Source organism: Theobroma umbraticum, unplaced genomic scaffold (genome assembly GCF_002168275.2).
Source record: "Theobroma umbraticum cultivar Fairchild unplaced genomic scaffold, ASM216827v3 scaffold_146.0, whole genome shotgun sequence".
Taxonomy (NCBI): Eukaryota; Viridiplantae; Streptophyta; class Magnoliopsida; order Malvales; family Malvaceae; genus Theobroma; species Theobroma umbraticum.
Window position 1 is genome coordinate 853,222 of NW_018397265.1, and position 15,947 is coordinate 869,168.

The following is a 15,947-nucleotide window of genomic DNA, read 5'->3' on the forward strand; positions in this document are numbered from 1 at the left end:
AACACAAGTAAAATCCTACCTTTGAAAAAGTTTTATTCAGTCAATGTGTGGATACTGTTAGAGGACAAACACTTGGGTAGATAAAGATTTGATCAATCTTAAAGGTGAAAAAGCAAAGATTTCGACTATTAGATTTTAAGCCTCCTTATTCTTTTTTTCAGGTTACTTGCTTCATCACAAGCCTTTTGGATTTAATTGACTCTTGATTACAATATCTAGAGTAAGGTATGTAATTCTTAAATTTATGATTGTTCATAATTAATTTAAAAATTACATGAAAAACACAAATATTGATCTTATGGGATTTTGCTGTTTCTCTGATTAAATGCTAGTTTATTTTTCTACTATGTTATATTTTTAATTACTTGATTATTTTTATGTTTGGGTATGAGGTCGAATCCCTACACCTTTTATTTCATTATCGTAATTAATTTGCATTATTAGACCTCAATTTTCATCCACCATTTCTGCAACTTGAGTTTTCCATTAATTATAATTGTTGAGATTTTGTGATTAGGTTCTCTCTCTTGGCAAGTTAAATGGAATTTTGTTAACCGTTAAGACCTTTCTTTCCATCTGCATTTTATATTCATAACCAAAATGGTTAACTTTGTTATTTGTTTTCTTACTTACAAACTTAATTGTTTGATAGCTAATATATTGCCAAGTCTGGTGAAGGTAAAAGCTATCCAACTATTATTTTACAATTAATTATAATTTTTATTTTTTACTTTGTTTCCACTTTAATAATTATTTACTACTTCATGAGCATGTTCAAGTTGCTTGATAATGTAAGCACTTATCAGATTCAGGGTTTTATGGAGGATGGAATGTTTATTATCACTTTTGGGAAAGAAGTTTCACAAAGATCAAATTTATAGTTGATGAAATCACTGAATAAAATCACTTATCATGTATTTTATGTACTTTTAAGTTGTGTATTGTAGTCTATATTCACAACTCTTAAATAAATTACCACTTAAACAATTATATAGCTTTTGACTTTTGTGTTCATATTGCTGTTGGTAATAATTATATAACTTTTGACTTTTTTTATATACATTGTAGTTGACAAATAGCGTTATAAATACTTATGCAAAATGAGTATCATATGATTATTAAAATGTTGCTATATTTCAATAAGGATTGTTTTACCTATATCACTTGAGTGTATTGCATGGGCATACTCCAATTAACATAAAACTTTGCATAAAGAGAGGAAATGAGATAAATAAATCAAAGTACTCTAGTCAAAAGCTCCACCATCCAAGGGAAAAACAGAACTAGAGAGTAAGATGTAAAGAAAGAACAAGGAAAGCAATGAAAACAATAACCAAGAGGCAAATGCAAATTATTTACAAATCCAAAAATGAAGGGCCCTTGATATTTCTCAATAAACCCCAACAACAAATCAAAACTAAAGGATAAGCAGCTCATCAATGATTTTTTTTTCTTCGTCATATTATTCATACTTGAATAAAATATTTTAATCCAGAGAATTAATAGCAGAAAATAAAATTGGTAGAAGGAATTAGAAATCACCTTTGGGTTTCCAACAAATATTGGGGAAATGGAAGAGAATAGAGAGAAATATTACGCAGGCAAAAGAAGTTTTTAAGACATCAACAAAGCTTTTAGTACTCCACGGTGGCGGTGCTCAAAAGTACAAAACTCAAGTCTCAGACAGCAGTCAGAACTCAGGACAGAACCCAAAAGAGAAAGCAAAATCAGCAAGATGGAGAGTCTGAATCTGAAAATGAAATACAAGCTCAATAACAAATGGATATCAACAGTAGGCAGCATATGGATCCAGTGCACCAGCGGTTCACTCTACACCTTCTCCATCTATTCCCCAACTCTCAAATCTACCCAAAACTATGATCAATCCACTCTCGACACCGTTTCCGTCTTCAAAGACATTGGCGCCAACTGCGGCGTCCTCTCCGGCGTCCTCTACACCTTCGCTGTCCCATATAACCGCCACAGTCGCCTCGCTTCCTCTGGTGGGCCTTGGTTGGTCCACGTGGCGGGTGTCATCCAATGCTTTACGGGTTATTTCTTGATCTGGGCGTCTGTAATTGGCTTGATTCCTCGGCCTCCGGTTGTGGGGATGTGCTTGTTCATGCTTTTGGCAGCGCATGCTCAGAGTTTCTTCAATACTGCTAATGTGGTCACTGCTGTACGGAACTTTCCCGATTATAGTGGCACTGTTGTTGGTCTTATGAAGGTAAGGCTTTGATTCTCTGATTCTTTTAGAATATAGAAATTTAAGTATTCAGTATGTGTTTCAAGATTTGTATGTGTGTGTGTATGTACTATATTTCTATCTGACTTAGGGACATTTCAGTTCAGCCTTTAGAACTTGCACATTTTAATTTGGAAGTTCCTTGTTTGAGTCTTAGGAAATTGTGATCAGGATAATTCTGTGCTCTTACTTCTTCAATTTTTGCATAAATTGTCCATTGTTGATTCTTGGACATCTGTTAGGACAAGAATTTTATCAACATTACGCCGCTTCAAGACAAATATTAATGGAGTTTGTTTTCATTGGTTAGGGGTTTCTGGGTCTAAGTGGAGCAATATTAATTCAAGTTTATGAGACTATATTCAACAACAAGCCCATTTCTTATCTTCTAATGCTGGCTCTGTTGCCCGCTATCAATCCTTTATTACTTATGTGGTATGTGAGACCTTACGACAGTAATGAACAAGATGAGAAGAAGCTTCTCAATGGTATTTCACTTGTTTCTCTACTTGTTGCTGCTTATCTTTTGGCTATTATAATATTGGAGCACATTGTTACTTTGCAATTGGTTGTGCGGGTTCTTATTTTGTTTGTGCTTCTAGCGTTAGTTGCATCACCTCTGTGCATTGCACTCAGAGCACAAGAAAGGGGCTTCTCTGTGATTCAGCAGAGTTTGTTTTCTGAGGGGGACAGGTTATTGGATGAGCCCCAACAGCCGGATGCTGGGACAGCAGCACAAGATCCTGCCTGCTATCATCACTTTTCTACTGATGCTGATCAAGAGATAAATGTTAATGATACAAGGAATCCTGAGGAGGAAGAAAACCTTAATCTTTTACAAGCCATGTGCACTGTGAACTTCTGGATTTTGTTCTTTGCCATGGCAAGCGGTATGGGCTCAGGGCTTGCCACAGTGAATAACCTTGGCCAAATAGGTGAATCTCTTGGTTACTTGAGCTTTGAGACTAATACCTTAGTTTCTTTGTGGAGCATCTGGAATTTTCTAGGCCGTTTTGTTGCGGGCTATGTATCAGATTATTTCCTGCATGTTAGAGGATATGCGAGGCCATTGTTCATGGTCCTCACTCTAGCTACCATGAGTGTTGGTCATGCTGTAATCGCATCTGGTTTGCCTGGTGCTCTGTATGCTGGTTCAATTTTGGTCGGTGTTTGTTATGGTTCTCAGTGGTCCCTGATGCCCACAATTGCTTCTGAGATATTTGGTGTGAGACATATGGGTACTATATTCAATGCCATTACCATAGCTAGTCCTGTTGGATCATATATTTTCTCTGTGAAAGTGGTTGGCTATATTTATGATATGGAGGCATCAGGGGAAGGGAACAGTTGCACTGGAACTCACTGCTTTATGTTATCATATCTTATCATGGCATCTGCCGCCTTATTGGGTTCTCTTGCTGCTTTATGCTTGTTTTTCCGGACCAAAAGTTTGTATAATCAGGTTATACTCAGAAGACTGCTACGTTACATGAGGGAGTAATTTCTTAATACTTGGACGTGGTGACTTTAAGGTATCAGGGCCTTCTCCTTACTATTGAGATAAGGCCTCATCGGCTGTTAGGACTTATTACGCTAGTATTTGTTTGTAGTAACCAGCTAACAGGGGCCTGAGCTAAACATTATGCTAAAGGAAAAGGAAACATGTCTGGATATAAGCTTATTTCCCTGAAGATGAGGAAGCTTTCTTCTTAATTTTCGAAGGGAATCAGCATTATAGGTGTAGATTTGTCATGAACTATTGTTTGTTATTGAACATGCTGAGGCTGGAAATAAAAGGAGATATTTCCTCAGTATAAAAGAGCTGGAGGGTCTAAAAGAAATTCTTTTACATCTTTCTCGTAGCTGAAGTTGCCAAAAACTATCGATTAATCAGGTGAAGTCTTTTGGGCAGGAGATTTGAGGGTTGTTATCAAGTAGAACTTGGATGTATTGCCGCAATTTGAGGAATATAATTTGGAGGAAGAAGAGTAGGAGATCTTTGGCATGAGTTTGGAACATTTTCCGAAGTAGCTGACATATGAAGATAATGTGTTAGATATTGAGATTAACCATAAAAGCTAGTCTGTCGTGCTTACTTGGAATGCTATGTAACATCCAGATGACGATGGAATGTGTCCCAAAAATTTCCCAGAAAAGTGATTCTTGAGTGACATGAATCATAAGGATTCTGGTGCTTGTAAGTAATTCTGTTTTATAATAATTATGGATTGTTGATGTTGCATTAGTTAGTTGAATACTGTTAGAAATGTATGTGTTACTTTTAGCTGGCAGTCTTGTGAACTAAGAGCTTATGTATAAACTGATCTGATCTCTAACAACTGCTTGCAACACAGTTTGCAGGATCATCATGGATGGCTTTCCTCTGCATCCACATCATGGTCATGAAATTCAACTGTTCAACTGTTGCAAAGACCAATCTGCAGGCTCACACCGCCTCTCTCTCTCTCTTGTGGAAAGCTTCTTGGATTTTTTTATTTTTTATAATTAGAGGAGGGGATTTGAACTTTAGTCTTTAGATAGGGATAATGCACCATCTGATAAGTCAAATGCTCGAATGCAGAAAGCTTCTTGGATTTGCTTTTGAAAAAATATATATATAAATATATAAAAGAACAAGATATGGTGCATCTTCTTCTAACTTATTTGTGGCCAGAATTTTTCGTTTTTAGAATTGAATCTTTCAAAGTTTTTTCTGTGTTATGTTTGTTAGTGATTCTCTTTAACTCTTTTTTTTTTTTTCTCAAAAAAAAAAAAATCAAATCCCTTCTCAGATTTTTTTATTTCATTTTGAATCTCCTTCTATAGGAGACTGGAGCTTTAAAAATTAAAACCATTAAATTTCGTTTTTGAGATAAAGTATTTTTTATTAACTTTTTTTTTCCCTAATTTTCTTTAGCTAATTTTTTGAATGGGCTAAAGCTCTCTATTTGGACTCCATTCTTGTTGCGAAAACGGTGTAAACAATTGTTGTGTTCTATCAAAGGAATGATATTGAAAAATTCTATTAAAAAATGCCATAGGGTGTTTTAGATGTCAACAGTAAAATACACGGTAATATTTAAAATACCTTGATCTGAATCTTATAAATATGATTAAAATTTTGAATTGTTATCATAGCCCTTACCTGAGTACTCTAAAAACAATTCATTAAATATCCGATTAAAATAAATATAAAATTAAGTTTTATGTATATAAGTAATGAAAATTAAATTAATATATATATATATATATCCAATTGCAAATTACCCTTTTACAAGTTATTGACGTCTCGAATTCTAAATCCTAACCTCTGTTCAATTCTAGCCTGAGGGTGTTTATGAATAAAAATTGTTGTTTAAGTAGAGTTCAAATAGGAATCAAAGCCTTAAAGCAAAATTTGAGTTTGTTTGAAAAAGAAGGGAAGAAGCTCGTTGGGCCTACTTTTGGACTGTATTTGTACAGAGTCGAGGCCCAAGGAAAATCTCGACAAAAAATAAACAGAATAAAACATCCACAAGCGGATCGTCGGTTTTTCTTTCTCGCCCGCTTCGATTTGAAATCGGAAAATCGGAAGAAGAAACCATTAAACAGAAAATTTAAGAAAATTCGGCGACAAGACATAGGAGATGAAGACGACGAAAGGAGGCAAAGTAATGAACCCTACGGACGCTTACCGTAAGGAGCTCCGTAAGAAAGAACTTAAACGGGTAAAATCCTTTTCTGTTTAGGGTTTCCGCTTCCCTTTTTTGCTTCAATCATGCTCAATTCTTTGTTATTTCAATTTTTATTTATTCCATTCTAATTTTTTTATTCATTCATTGCCCTAATTTTCTTGTTTGCCTAAAAAGAGACCAAAAAAAAAACAATTATTATTTCTCCTAAATCGAAAAACTCAATTTGAGGGAAATTATTGGCTTCAAAGTTAATGTTCGTGTTAAATAAGCTGTGCTATATTGATTTGAACTTTAAATGATAACAATAAAAGGAAGGCATTATAAAGCCTTTTAATTTTATTTCGCTTACTTTGTAGCTAATTCTCTAGATGTTAGTCATGGTTTCAGATTATTATTGGTGTACATTTTAATATTTAAATACTTATTAATGTGTGTAACAGAACAAGAAGGAAAGAAAGAAGGTGAGGGAGGTAGGGATTTTGAAGAAAGATCCACAGGCGATCATGGAGCAGATTGAGAAGCTAGAAATGATGAGTAAGTTGTTCTACTCGGATGTTTCATGTTGTTTAATAGTTTAATATCTGTTTACATGCAAATTAGCACTTAAACTGAGCAGAGTTTATTGGTGGTGATTAGGCTTCAAAATTAGAAAACTTTATTTGTAATGGGCTGTACCATGTTTTCCCCTCTTTCGGGAAATTTTAGGACTCTACTTTTAATGCTGGGGACTGCACAAGCCTTAGTTGCTAACTGATTTTTCTCATCTGTTTTCCGCTTCCTTTGAAGGAGGTTTTGGTAAATATCTATTGTGGCATTCGGGCATTTGAGCTTGGTTTTAATTAATTATAACTAGTGTGAAAAACTTAGTTTCTAAAACAATTGGAAAAGATCAGTATTTCCTTAAGCAATGTTTTGTCTTTTAAGTCAAGGCTAGGAGGTTTAGATATACATCTTTCTCAGATTAAGTAGTTGTTGGATTGAATGCAGTGTAATGATGGAAATCAATCAACTGTTCCCATTTCTAGATGGCATTTTTAATGAAAATATGATAATCATTGACCATGTGGTCATTGATGTAATAAATACCTATGAAAGTTTTCTTTTCCCTTTTCATTCCTTCTTTCTTTTAATCTGGGGAGAGGTTGAGAGGGTTATTGGTATAAGCGGGCATGAAGAATGTACTCCGAATGAATGTTTAGTGTAAGCAGTTCGAGAATGTTTGTTGTGTAATCTGCAGGTCACCTTGTTCCTCACTGGTGTGTTTGGTTGTTTCTTTACTAATTTTAACTTTGACCTGCTGTCTGCTGGGCTACCAGTTATAGTTATGATTTTGTTGAATTACTGCAGAGGCTGAAGGTGCTTTAGACAAAGCAAGAAAACACAAGAAGAGACAACTTGAAGACACACTTAACCTTGTCTTGAAAAAGAGGAAGGTAAGGATTTGAGTGGTAAAATTTTTTTGGGGAAAAAAATATTGGCTTATGATTTTTCTGCCATTTATTAGATTTAGTTGTCTGCATGACATATCTACTGTCTTTGTTGCTCCTGTGGTCAGGAATATGAAGACAAAATGAAGGAGAAGGGTGAGGCCCCTGTTATGTTCAGGTAAATGGGAATTCCCTTTTTTTTTTTCTTTCTTTTTCTGAAAGGCTGGTATATATTCATCATTGAAATAAAAGAAAACATCCAAACTAGGAGGTTGACAACACCTCCTTCACCTATAAACAAGATCTGCAGATCCACAAAAATCAATCTGCAGTTACAAGAATCGCCCCTGATCTCCCAAGAAAAGCATCATTTACAACCCCCAAACAGACAAAGAGGTCAGCGCAACCTCAACCAAAACAATCAGAGGTAATCAAAGCATTAACAAAAACCAACAAGATCCCCTGTACATACACAAAAATCATTCACAATAATTCCAACAAGAAGCCTAAAAACTCAAGAGATCAAAATACTACGCTTTGAACCCATTCAGCCTGCAAGCACAAGGTGTATCACCGTCATTCCCTTTTTTGATATGATATTTTATGCTTAACTCTTAGCATCTCAATTTTCTCATTTACCAACTGTAGTTTGTCTTCTGCTACAGTCACTTGGGGCCACCTCGGAGAAGGACAACTGCAGAAGAAGAGGAGAGATCGAAGCACCCTAAGCCTGAAGTAAGTTTTGAATCAGACGATTAACTTCTAAAATGATATTTTGATAATATATGCTACTTTTGGAGCCTAATTTTGCAATTTTTCTTACTTGTTATATTAAAAAATTTCTTATCTGCAGGACTCTGTTTACTATCACCCTACTCTGAATCCTACAGGGGCTCCACCACCTGGAAAGCCACCCATGTACAAATCATCAATAGGTTTAGTAACTTCTCTCTTTTTTTGTTTTTGGTTTTCTGCTAAAACATAGTTCTCTCTCCTGCATTTTTGACTTAAATACTTAGCTGGTTTTATTTTCCCTTTCTCTCTCTCTCTCTCTCGTACTTTTTGTCTGTGTTGGTTTTGGCCTTCAGGACCTAGAATTCCCTTGTCTGCTGCATCATCAAGTGCTGCTGCGTCATCCTCAAATACAGAGTCAGAGGATGTTCCTGTAGCTGTTCCGCCTCCACCTCCTCCACCGCCACCTCCTTTGCCAGAGACTGGTATGTCAAACTCAGTGGATGGCTCTGCTGTGCCTGCATCTTTGCCTCTGCCACCCCCACCTCCTATGCCACCCAAGCCTGCCATGGCAAACTTGGGTATTCCTTTGCCTCCACCGCCTGGGCCACCACCACCTCCTGGTCCACCACCTAAAGAGCAAGTTACAGTTCGCCCTCCGCTACCTCCACCTCCACCCCTTCTACAGACTTCACAGCCACCTCCACCTGGAACCAGTGGAAATGAAAAAGAGAAAATATCTGTACTGTCAGATGATTCGACCTCCAAGGAGCTGGCTCAGGTTAGCGCTTTTCATCTGTCTTCTCGAGATTTGCTGTCTATCTGTCTTGGGTATATATTAATTGATTTAGCATATTCTGTGTTTTAGAAGTTAGGAAGTGCAAAGATGTTTATTCTCAGAAAGATCCAAATACCGAGAGCAACAAAATTGTTTAATAGTTCTTCAGAGATATTTTCTGTGAAAAATTTATTAATCTCTCTCTCTCTCTCTCTCTCCCCCCTTCTTAGGCGCCTCCTGTCCTCCCTCCCCATCCTCCTGGAATGCCCCCTAAATTGGCAATTAGCCAGGCTGAAGGTGCTCCCTCAGAAGCTGATGCCAATAACCATCCAGCCACAAAAGAGGCTCCTAAAATGGTTCTGCCACCCCCGCCCCCTCCCAGACAACAACCTCCAGTGCCTGGACCTGCCATGGTCCCGGCCTTACAGCCTGATGTATTCCCCCCTGGAATATCACGTTTCCCTCCACCACCACCTCCAGACATGCGGGCACCCCTATCTGCTACTGGACTTCCTGGTCAAGCTGCTCCTCCTGGAATGATGGTCCCACTAATTCCAAGACCACCTTTTGGCCCTCCACCAGGACCTCCACCAATGATGAGACCACCACTTCCACCTGGTCCTCCTCCTACTGCACTGGATGATGATAATTCTGCAAATCGACCACTCTTACCACAGAAGCCATCATATGTTAAATCTGCTGCATCTACTGTTGTTAAGCGGCCATTGGCTCAGCACCAACCGGAACTTACAGCTATGGTGAGTCCACTTTCCTTTGCTAGTTTTGTGTTGCTTTAATACTTATTTTTGGCCATGATTTGATATATTCATGCATGCATGAGAAATAGAATAGTTGGAATTTAGTGAACAACATTGCTGGCTCTAAGTGGTTAAACTATTTCTAACTGACCTCTGGTCATGCATAAGTGAGTATGGGAGGTGTTCTTGACTGAACACCTTGGATATTGCCTTACCAGATTGTCTTTGGATTATGATATATTGATATGTGGCATGTATCTTCTCTCTGTGGTATGCCTATATCAAAATTGAGTGAGTGCTTTTTTTTGCATTTATTTTGATTTTGGATGTTGAATTGCATAAGCAGTTCCTCCCTCTCCCCTCCAGCTAATAGCATTTCTTTTAGATCACCTTTAAGGACCCTGCAAACCTACAAGTCAGGAGTAAGAAGAATTCTTTGCTTTTGCATATGGTTAATTATGCACTGTCTCTATTTTCTGCCATATGTGATAACAGCTCTAAGCCAAATTTGTTCTCTAAACTTGAAAACTAATTCTGAAAAATAAATAATACTTACCTGAACACTAATAACTTCCTAATACCAGTGTGCTATGTCTGTGTGTTGCCAAGACTCTAGAAAAGGGCTGCATATGTGTTCCTGATTTAAGCTTTTATTGGTTTTAGGTTCCTGCTTCAGTTCGAGTCAGGAGGGAGACTGCTGCCCCAAAAGCAAAACCAAAGCCTTTACTCTCAACCACTACAGTGAACGCTAAGCCTGTACCTCCTACCATTGCGAATTCAGAATTAACCTCATCATCAGCTCCAAAGGGACAGAGTATTGATGACTCGTACATGGCATTCTTGGAGGATATGAAGGCACTCGGTGCACTTGATAGCTGATATTTGCTATAGCTGTTGAGATGCCAAGGAAAAGAGGAGCCACCAGTGCAATCAGAATGAAGCATGTACAAGCTATTTTTACAGATGTCGCTTGAGCGATATTTATTGATCTTGGGGACCATTTTTTCGATGTTTTGTTTTGTCATGGTGTCTCATTTTTCTGTTGTCTAACTTCCAAACCTTCGCAGTTGATGAGATTGTGTAATTCTGGGCAATTTTCCTCAAGTGAATGATAAAATATATCTGCTCCAAGCAACATAGGAAGTTTACTTGCATTTGGACATTGGAAATTGTATTTTTTCCTACAATTTACTCCACTGATTTTGGGCACTGACTGATTGTATGTATTATTGATTAACTGTTGCTCTGTTAACTGACAAAGTATACTTAATAAAGAGTTTAGGAGATTTGTCTCTACTTTATATTTAAGTTGTTCATTTTCGTTCTTTTCTTGTTATGGTCACATACTCCTTGACAGTCGATTTATTAGAACCTTCTTTGATTGACAGTAAAATTTTGCCAATACTTGAATCTTACTAAGGTTAAGTCGTAAGTGTTAACCTTGTAATGGTTCGCTGAATATTCTTCTGGAAATTCGCATAGGATAGATTGCCAAAAGACTACTACTACTGCTACTACTTTCTATATCGTTTTGTCAAGACTAAGCCTTTCTTGGGGATCCAAAAATGCGTTTTGTAAAGACAATTTGTAACCTCAATACAATGGTTGAGTGATTCTATGGAAATAAAATAAACTGCTCCTTGGAATTGCAAGGGCAGATTTAAAACCTGCATGTTTAGCTATTTGTTCTAAGGTCAATTGCATACCAGAGATATGGCAGATCTTTCTGTTTTGTTCCTGCTTTCTACATTGTTTTCCTGTCATTCTTTCTCAAGTTACATGTGCACTGATTTGAGTCTCTCTCTCTCTCTTTTCTATCTATTTTGTATTAGCATTCCGAGCTTGTCTTTTTGTTCCATTAAAATTTATTACTTCTGTTCTGAATTTTGATGCAGGAGCTCCGCTTAAGCTGGAGAAGCCACTCAACTTTTGTTCATACACTGGAAGTGCCTGCTGTGACTCTGCTAAAGATTTGCAGATGCATAAAAGCTTTCAAGCTTTGAACGTTTCTGATGCAGCATGTGCTTCTGTCTTGAAATCTATTTTATGTTCAGTAAGTAAAGCACCAGACCGCAGCTTTTAGATAGTGCTACATTCTGGTTTGACTCTGTTCTCTTGGAAATCTCCTGTGTCTCTTTTCCCCGATCCCTCATTCAAAATGAATCAAATAAATTTTGAATCCCCAGTTTTCTGAACTATGCTGGTGCTTCAGTATCATTTCTGAATACTACACAACTCAAAGTTTTGCTGTTAGTTAAAGATGACAAATAGAAAATCTCATTGGATAATCTGAACTAAAAGCAAGAAGAAAAATGAACTAAATACTAAGATTATGAGGTATTAGCAACCCCTACTAACTGTCTTTTTACTATAAAGTCCACTTTGTTCTTCAAATATTCATGTCCCAAACCAGATAGTATATTCATTTAAGCAAACAAAACTTGGTGTCTTTATATCAGAGGGTTGTATATATCCTTACATTTTGTTGTGCTTAACATGAGTCACTGTCATGAATGGCTAAGGGAAATAAGAAATCAGAACCAGTGATATTAATTTTTTCCAAGGAATAAAATTAAATAAATTCTCCTACTTATTTACTCTGCTTTCAACAAGTGGGAAGCCATGATTAGCTTGTTTACTCTTTAATACATACTTTCTGTCTATTCTAATAGTTTTCTGTTCACAATTGCAGGCCTGTAGTCAATTTTTTGCTGAGTTGTACGAAGTTAAGTCAGGGATCAGAGAAGTTCCAGTTCTTTGCAACTCCACAGGAACACATAAATCACCTCACTTCAGCACTGGTGCTTCAATTGCCTTCTGTCAAAACGTATGGGATCTATGTGGGAATATATCCATATTGAATTCTCCATTTGTGCAATCAAAACTGGGCAGATTTGGAATTATAAGTTCCTCTCCTTCGAAGTTAGTGGATCAATGGCAGTCCAGGAAAGATTTTTGTGAAGCATTTGGTGGGCCTTCAGATGAAGGTGAAGTCTGTTTCGATGGAGAATCTGTTTTGTTTGAGCATGAAGGAGCTCCTCAACATCCAGAAGGCCTGTGTCTTGAAAAAATACAAAATGGGGCTTATCTTAATTTGATACCACATCCAGATGGCTCTAATTGTGTCTTCTTGTCCAACCAAAAAGGTAAGATATGGTTGACAAATGTTCCTGATGTTGGATCAAGTGAGGTTTTGGGGATTGTTGAGTCCCAACCGTTTCTAGACATAACTGATCAAGTGCTCTTTGATACTGAGTTTGGTTTAATGGGAACGGCATTTCACCTGAACTTTGCAAACAATGGTTGCTTCTTTTTGTCATTCAATTGTGATAAGATGAAACAGCAAGGGTGTTTTGGTAGATGTTTATGCAACATAGACGTGAATTGTGATCCCTCAAAGATTGGTGCTGATAATGGGATCCAGCCATGTCAGTACCATAGTGTTATTGCGGAATTCACTGTCAATGGCACTGCACCAAAACCTTCCATGGTACACGTTCACACGTTACTGTTAATTTGTTTCTAAAACCTCTCTCCATATGATTCTAATGGAATTACGTTAAATGTTTTGTTTTTGCAAGTCAAAAAGAGCAAATCTTCTGCAGGTGAGAAGGATAGGAACAATGGGTCTGCCATACAGGGGGGTCATGCAGGACAGCTTCTTTTTGGACCTGAAGATGGGTATCTCTACTTGACAATGGGAGATGGTGCACGCAAAGATGATCCTTACAATTTTGCACAGAATAAGAAATCCCTACTTGGAAAGATATTGAGATTTGACATCGATAACATTCCTAGTAAGTATTTGTGGACCAAAACATATTTTTCTTTCTTGAGCCATCAACTATTTGTTTTATCTTTAAATTGTCCTTGATGCAGAATATGCAGAGATGTACAAAACGTATACGCCCTTATAGCTATATGCTTTCAATTATGGTTTCCAAATGAAGATATTTATTTTGTATGATCAGTTTAGAAAACTCAAAGAAAATATATAGCAATAAATGTACCAATGCAGTTCAATTTCCTTCCTTCAATATGTAAATTTAACTTCTTGAGAAGTTCATGGTGACTTGTTCTTTGCCTGGTATGTCAACCAATAACTTTACACATAGGAAATCTTTTCTCTTTATATCTACCATCGATGCTTTTGTGCTGAAAGTTAATTGCATATGGTTGATGACAAAATATTTGTAGTTTTGCTGAACTATGATGCTAAAGTCTGCAACAATTTTGTCATTCATGTTTTCAGTTTACAGGACCTAGATAATAAATGTTCTTGGCTTCGTAATATATATCAGAGAGTTGGGTAGTGATAGTGCTAAATAATCTAACGCTAGCTTGCCAAATGACCAGGTGAAAAAGAAATAAACGACCTTGGTCTATGGGGAAATTATTCTATTCCAAGAGATAATTCATATGTAGAAGACAGGGAACTGGCACCTGAGATCTGGGCGTTTGGATTTAGAAATCCTTGGCGCTGTAGTTTTGATTCAGAAAGGTCTTCCTACTTCCTCTGTGGAGACACTGGACAGGTTTGGAGAGCATATATTATCTACTTCATATATTTTCCTTATTCAGATGTTAATTCTTGATTCTATTCCAAGATATTGATGCAACTATTTGAAAGTTTCAATGCTATTCTTGATTGCTTCTGAAATCAGCAGTATTGATCTTTGCTCCTGAAAGTAAGAAAAAGAACTTTTGAAATATTAATAAGATGGTAATACTCTAATTTCTGAAATCTTAGCATGGACTGCGTCCTACATATTGATCATTCTATAGACCGTGTGAAGTAAATTATTTGAGCACTGAACATCAAGGACTTCAGAGTTCAATCTTGAATTCTTTATCTCTCTTATTTACCTATTACCAATTAGTTCACTGTGTGGCTCATTTACCTCTTGATTGCTAATGTTCCGAATAGGATCAATATGAAGAAGTTGATATTGTCACAAAGGGAGGAAATTATGGCTGGCGGGTATATGAGGGACCCCTTCCTTTCCATCCACAACTTTCTCCTGGAGGAAGTACCCCTCCTAGTTCAATGAGTCCTATCTTTCCGGTAATGGGTTATAGTCACTCTGAGATAGATAAGAATCTTGGATCAGCCTCAATAATAGGTTGTTTTTTCTATCGGTCATTGGCTGATCCATGCATCAATGGGAGGTTAGAACTTGGTCTTTTAAGCAATTGTGTGTTAGTAATGTCTTTTAACCAAATGTTATTCTCCTCCATGCATCGAAAGTTTCTTTCTTTACTTGTGTTTAATAACCATCATGATCCTAATTTAAAATTCCAGGTACATATACATGGATTTGTATGGGGAAGCTGTCTGGGCAGGGAGCGAGTATCCTTCAAACAGTGGCGACTTCACTACTTCAAGAATTCCTTTCAGATGTGCTCATGACACTCCAATCCCATGTGTCATCACAACAGGAAGTTCTTCTCCTTCCCTCAGATTTGTGTTCTCACTTGCCGAAGATAACAGGAAAGATCTTTATATCCTAACAAGCACAGGCGTTTATAGAGTTGCAAGACCAAGCCGTTGTAACCTCAAATGTTGTAAAGAAATTGTAGCAAATGTGACTCCAACATCACACTCTTCATCTTCCATAGCTATCAATGTCTTGAAGGGTTGCGGATTTATTGGTCTCCTTGTCTTCTTTGTACTAGTACTTAGCTATCAAAACTACTAAAGAAGGGTAGTTGTCCTGGATCAAGCATTTGCAACTTGAGGATAAAGTGGCTTATCATGGATTATATTAATGCCATGGAACAATTGGGCAAGTGTTCCACCGATCCTGTTAAAAGCGCTGAACATTTTGCTGACTTTTGTACATGATGTGCACTTTGGGGAAGAGATCATAATTGAAAAACTATAAATTGTTCACAAAGAGAGGCAGGAAGCTACTCGCTTGACATTCCCCCATGTTTTGAGTAGCTAATGCAGATATGGAGTTGCTTTTCCTTGACAAAGTAGGTGAGCGGGCATTGATTTATATGATGAAGCTGCAGATAGCGTGGAGCTATGGAAATTCTCTGCCTAATACTAAAACCATCGTTTTTCCATTCACTAGATATAAAAATGAAAGAGAAGAACAAATTACTAGATTAATAGATAATTGGGTCAATGCTTATTATTTTAAAAGATGTTGATTGTTGATGACACATGGGATTGGAGAAGATTGGATGACATCAAAGTGTTGGAATACAAAACATGGAGACAAGTCGGTGTTTGTTAAGATATCCCAAGTGATAAATGGTGCTCTTGCTACTGTCCTGCAGTTTTAGATCTATTTGTCTTTAGCATACATACAGGACATCATTATC

The 15,947-nt window shown here is 37.0% G+C and overlaps 3 protein-coding genes across 4 annotated transcripts; all 3 read left to right on the top strand.

The window, feature by feature from the left end:
• The first annotated feature begins 1,422 nt into the window (after positions 1 to 1,422).
• On the top strand, positions 1,423 to 4,738 carry LOC110422852 (protein NUCLEAR FUSION DEFECTIVE 4-like). Of its 2 annotated transcripts, XM_021436868.1 has the most exons (4): positions 1,423 to 2,227; positions 2,556 to 2,733; positions 2,848 to 4,442; positions 4,600 to 4,738. In XM_021436868.1, the coding sequence occupies exons 1-3, from the start codon at positions 1,736 to 1,738 to the stop codon at positions 3,744 to 3,746; spliced, it is 1,569 nt and encodes a 522-aa protein (XP_021292543.1). In that variant the 5' UTR covers positions 1,423 to 1,735; the 3' UTR covers positions 3,747 to 4,442; positions 4,600 to 4,738. The 2 variants fall into 2 exon arrangements, with proteins under 2 accessions (XP_021292543.1, XP_021292542.1); XM_021436867.2 differs by having other exon boundaries at positions 1,424 to 2,227; positions 2,556 to 4,442.
• Positions 4,739 to 5,726: 988 nt separating this feature from the next.
• Positions 5,727 to 10,922, top strand: ELF5 (proline-rich family protein). The gene is made up of 9 exons (XM_021436458.2): positions 5,727 to 5,952; positions 6,360 to 6,453; positions 7,267 to 7,352; positions 7,475 to 7,524; positions 8,012 to 8,081; positions 8,200 to 8,281; positions 8,435 to 8,859; positions 9,087 to 9,614; positions 10,278 to 10,922. The coding sequence occupies exons 1-9, from the start codon at positions 5,872 to 5,874 to the stop codon at positions 10,491 to 10,493; spliced, it is 1,632 nt and encodes a 543-aa protein (XP_021292133.1). The 5' UTR covers positions 5,727 to 5,871; the 3' UTR covers positions 10,494 to 10,922.
• A 405-nt stretch (positions 10,923 to 11,327) lies between these two features.
• On the top strand, positions 11,328 to 15,947 carry LOC110422786 (HIPL1 protein-like). Its single transcript, XM_021436802.1, is given in 8 exon segments — positions 11,328 to 11,409; positions 11,510 to 11,667; positions 12,307 to 13,104; positions 13,196 to 13,256; positions 13,259 to 13,411; positions 13,971 to 14,149; positions 14,542 to 14,783; positions 14,917 to 15,947. Coding segments are annotated over 8 exon segments (2,070 nt in total). The 3' UTR covers positions 15,314 to 15,947.

Coding starts and splice junctions, on each gene's coding strand:
- LOC110422852 (XM_021436867.2), top strand. CDS start 1,736: ATGGAGAGTCTGAATCTGAAAATGAAATACAAGCTCAATAACAAATGG. Junction 2,228..2,555: donor CTGTTGTTGGTCTTATGAAG/GTAAGGCTTTGA, acceptor TTCATTGGTTAG/GGGTTTCTGGGTCTAAGTGG.
- ELF5 (XM_021436458.2), top strand. CDS start 5,872: ATGAAGACGACGAAAGGAGGCAAAGTAATGAACCCTACGGACGCTTAC. Junction 5,953..6,359: donor GTAAGAAAGAACTTAAACGG/GTAAAATCCTTT, acceptor TGTGTGTAACAG/AACAAGAAGGAAAGAAAGAA. Junction 6,454..7,266: donor TGAGAAGCTAGAAATGATGA/GTAAGTTGTTCT, acceptor GAATTACTGCAG/AGGCTGAAGGTGCTTTAGAC.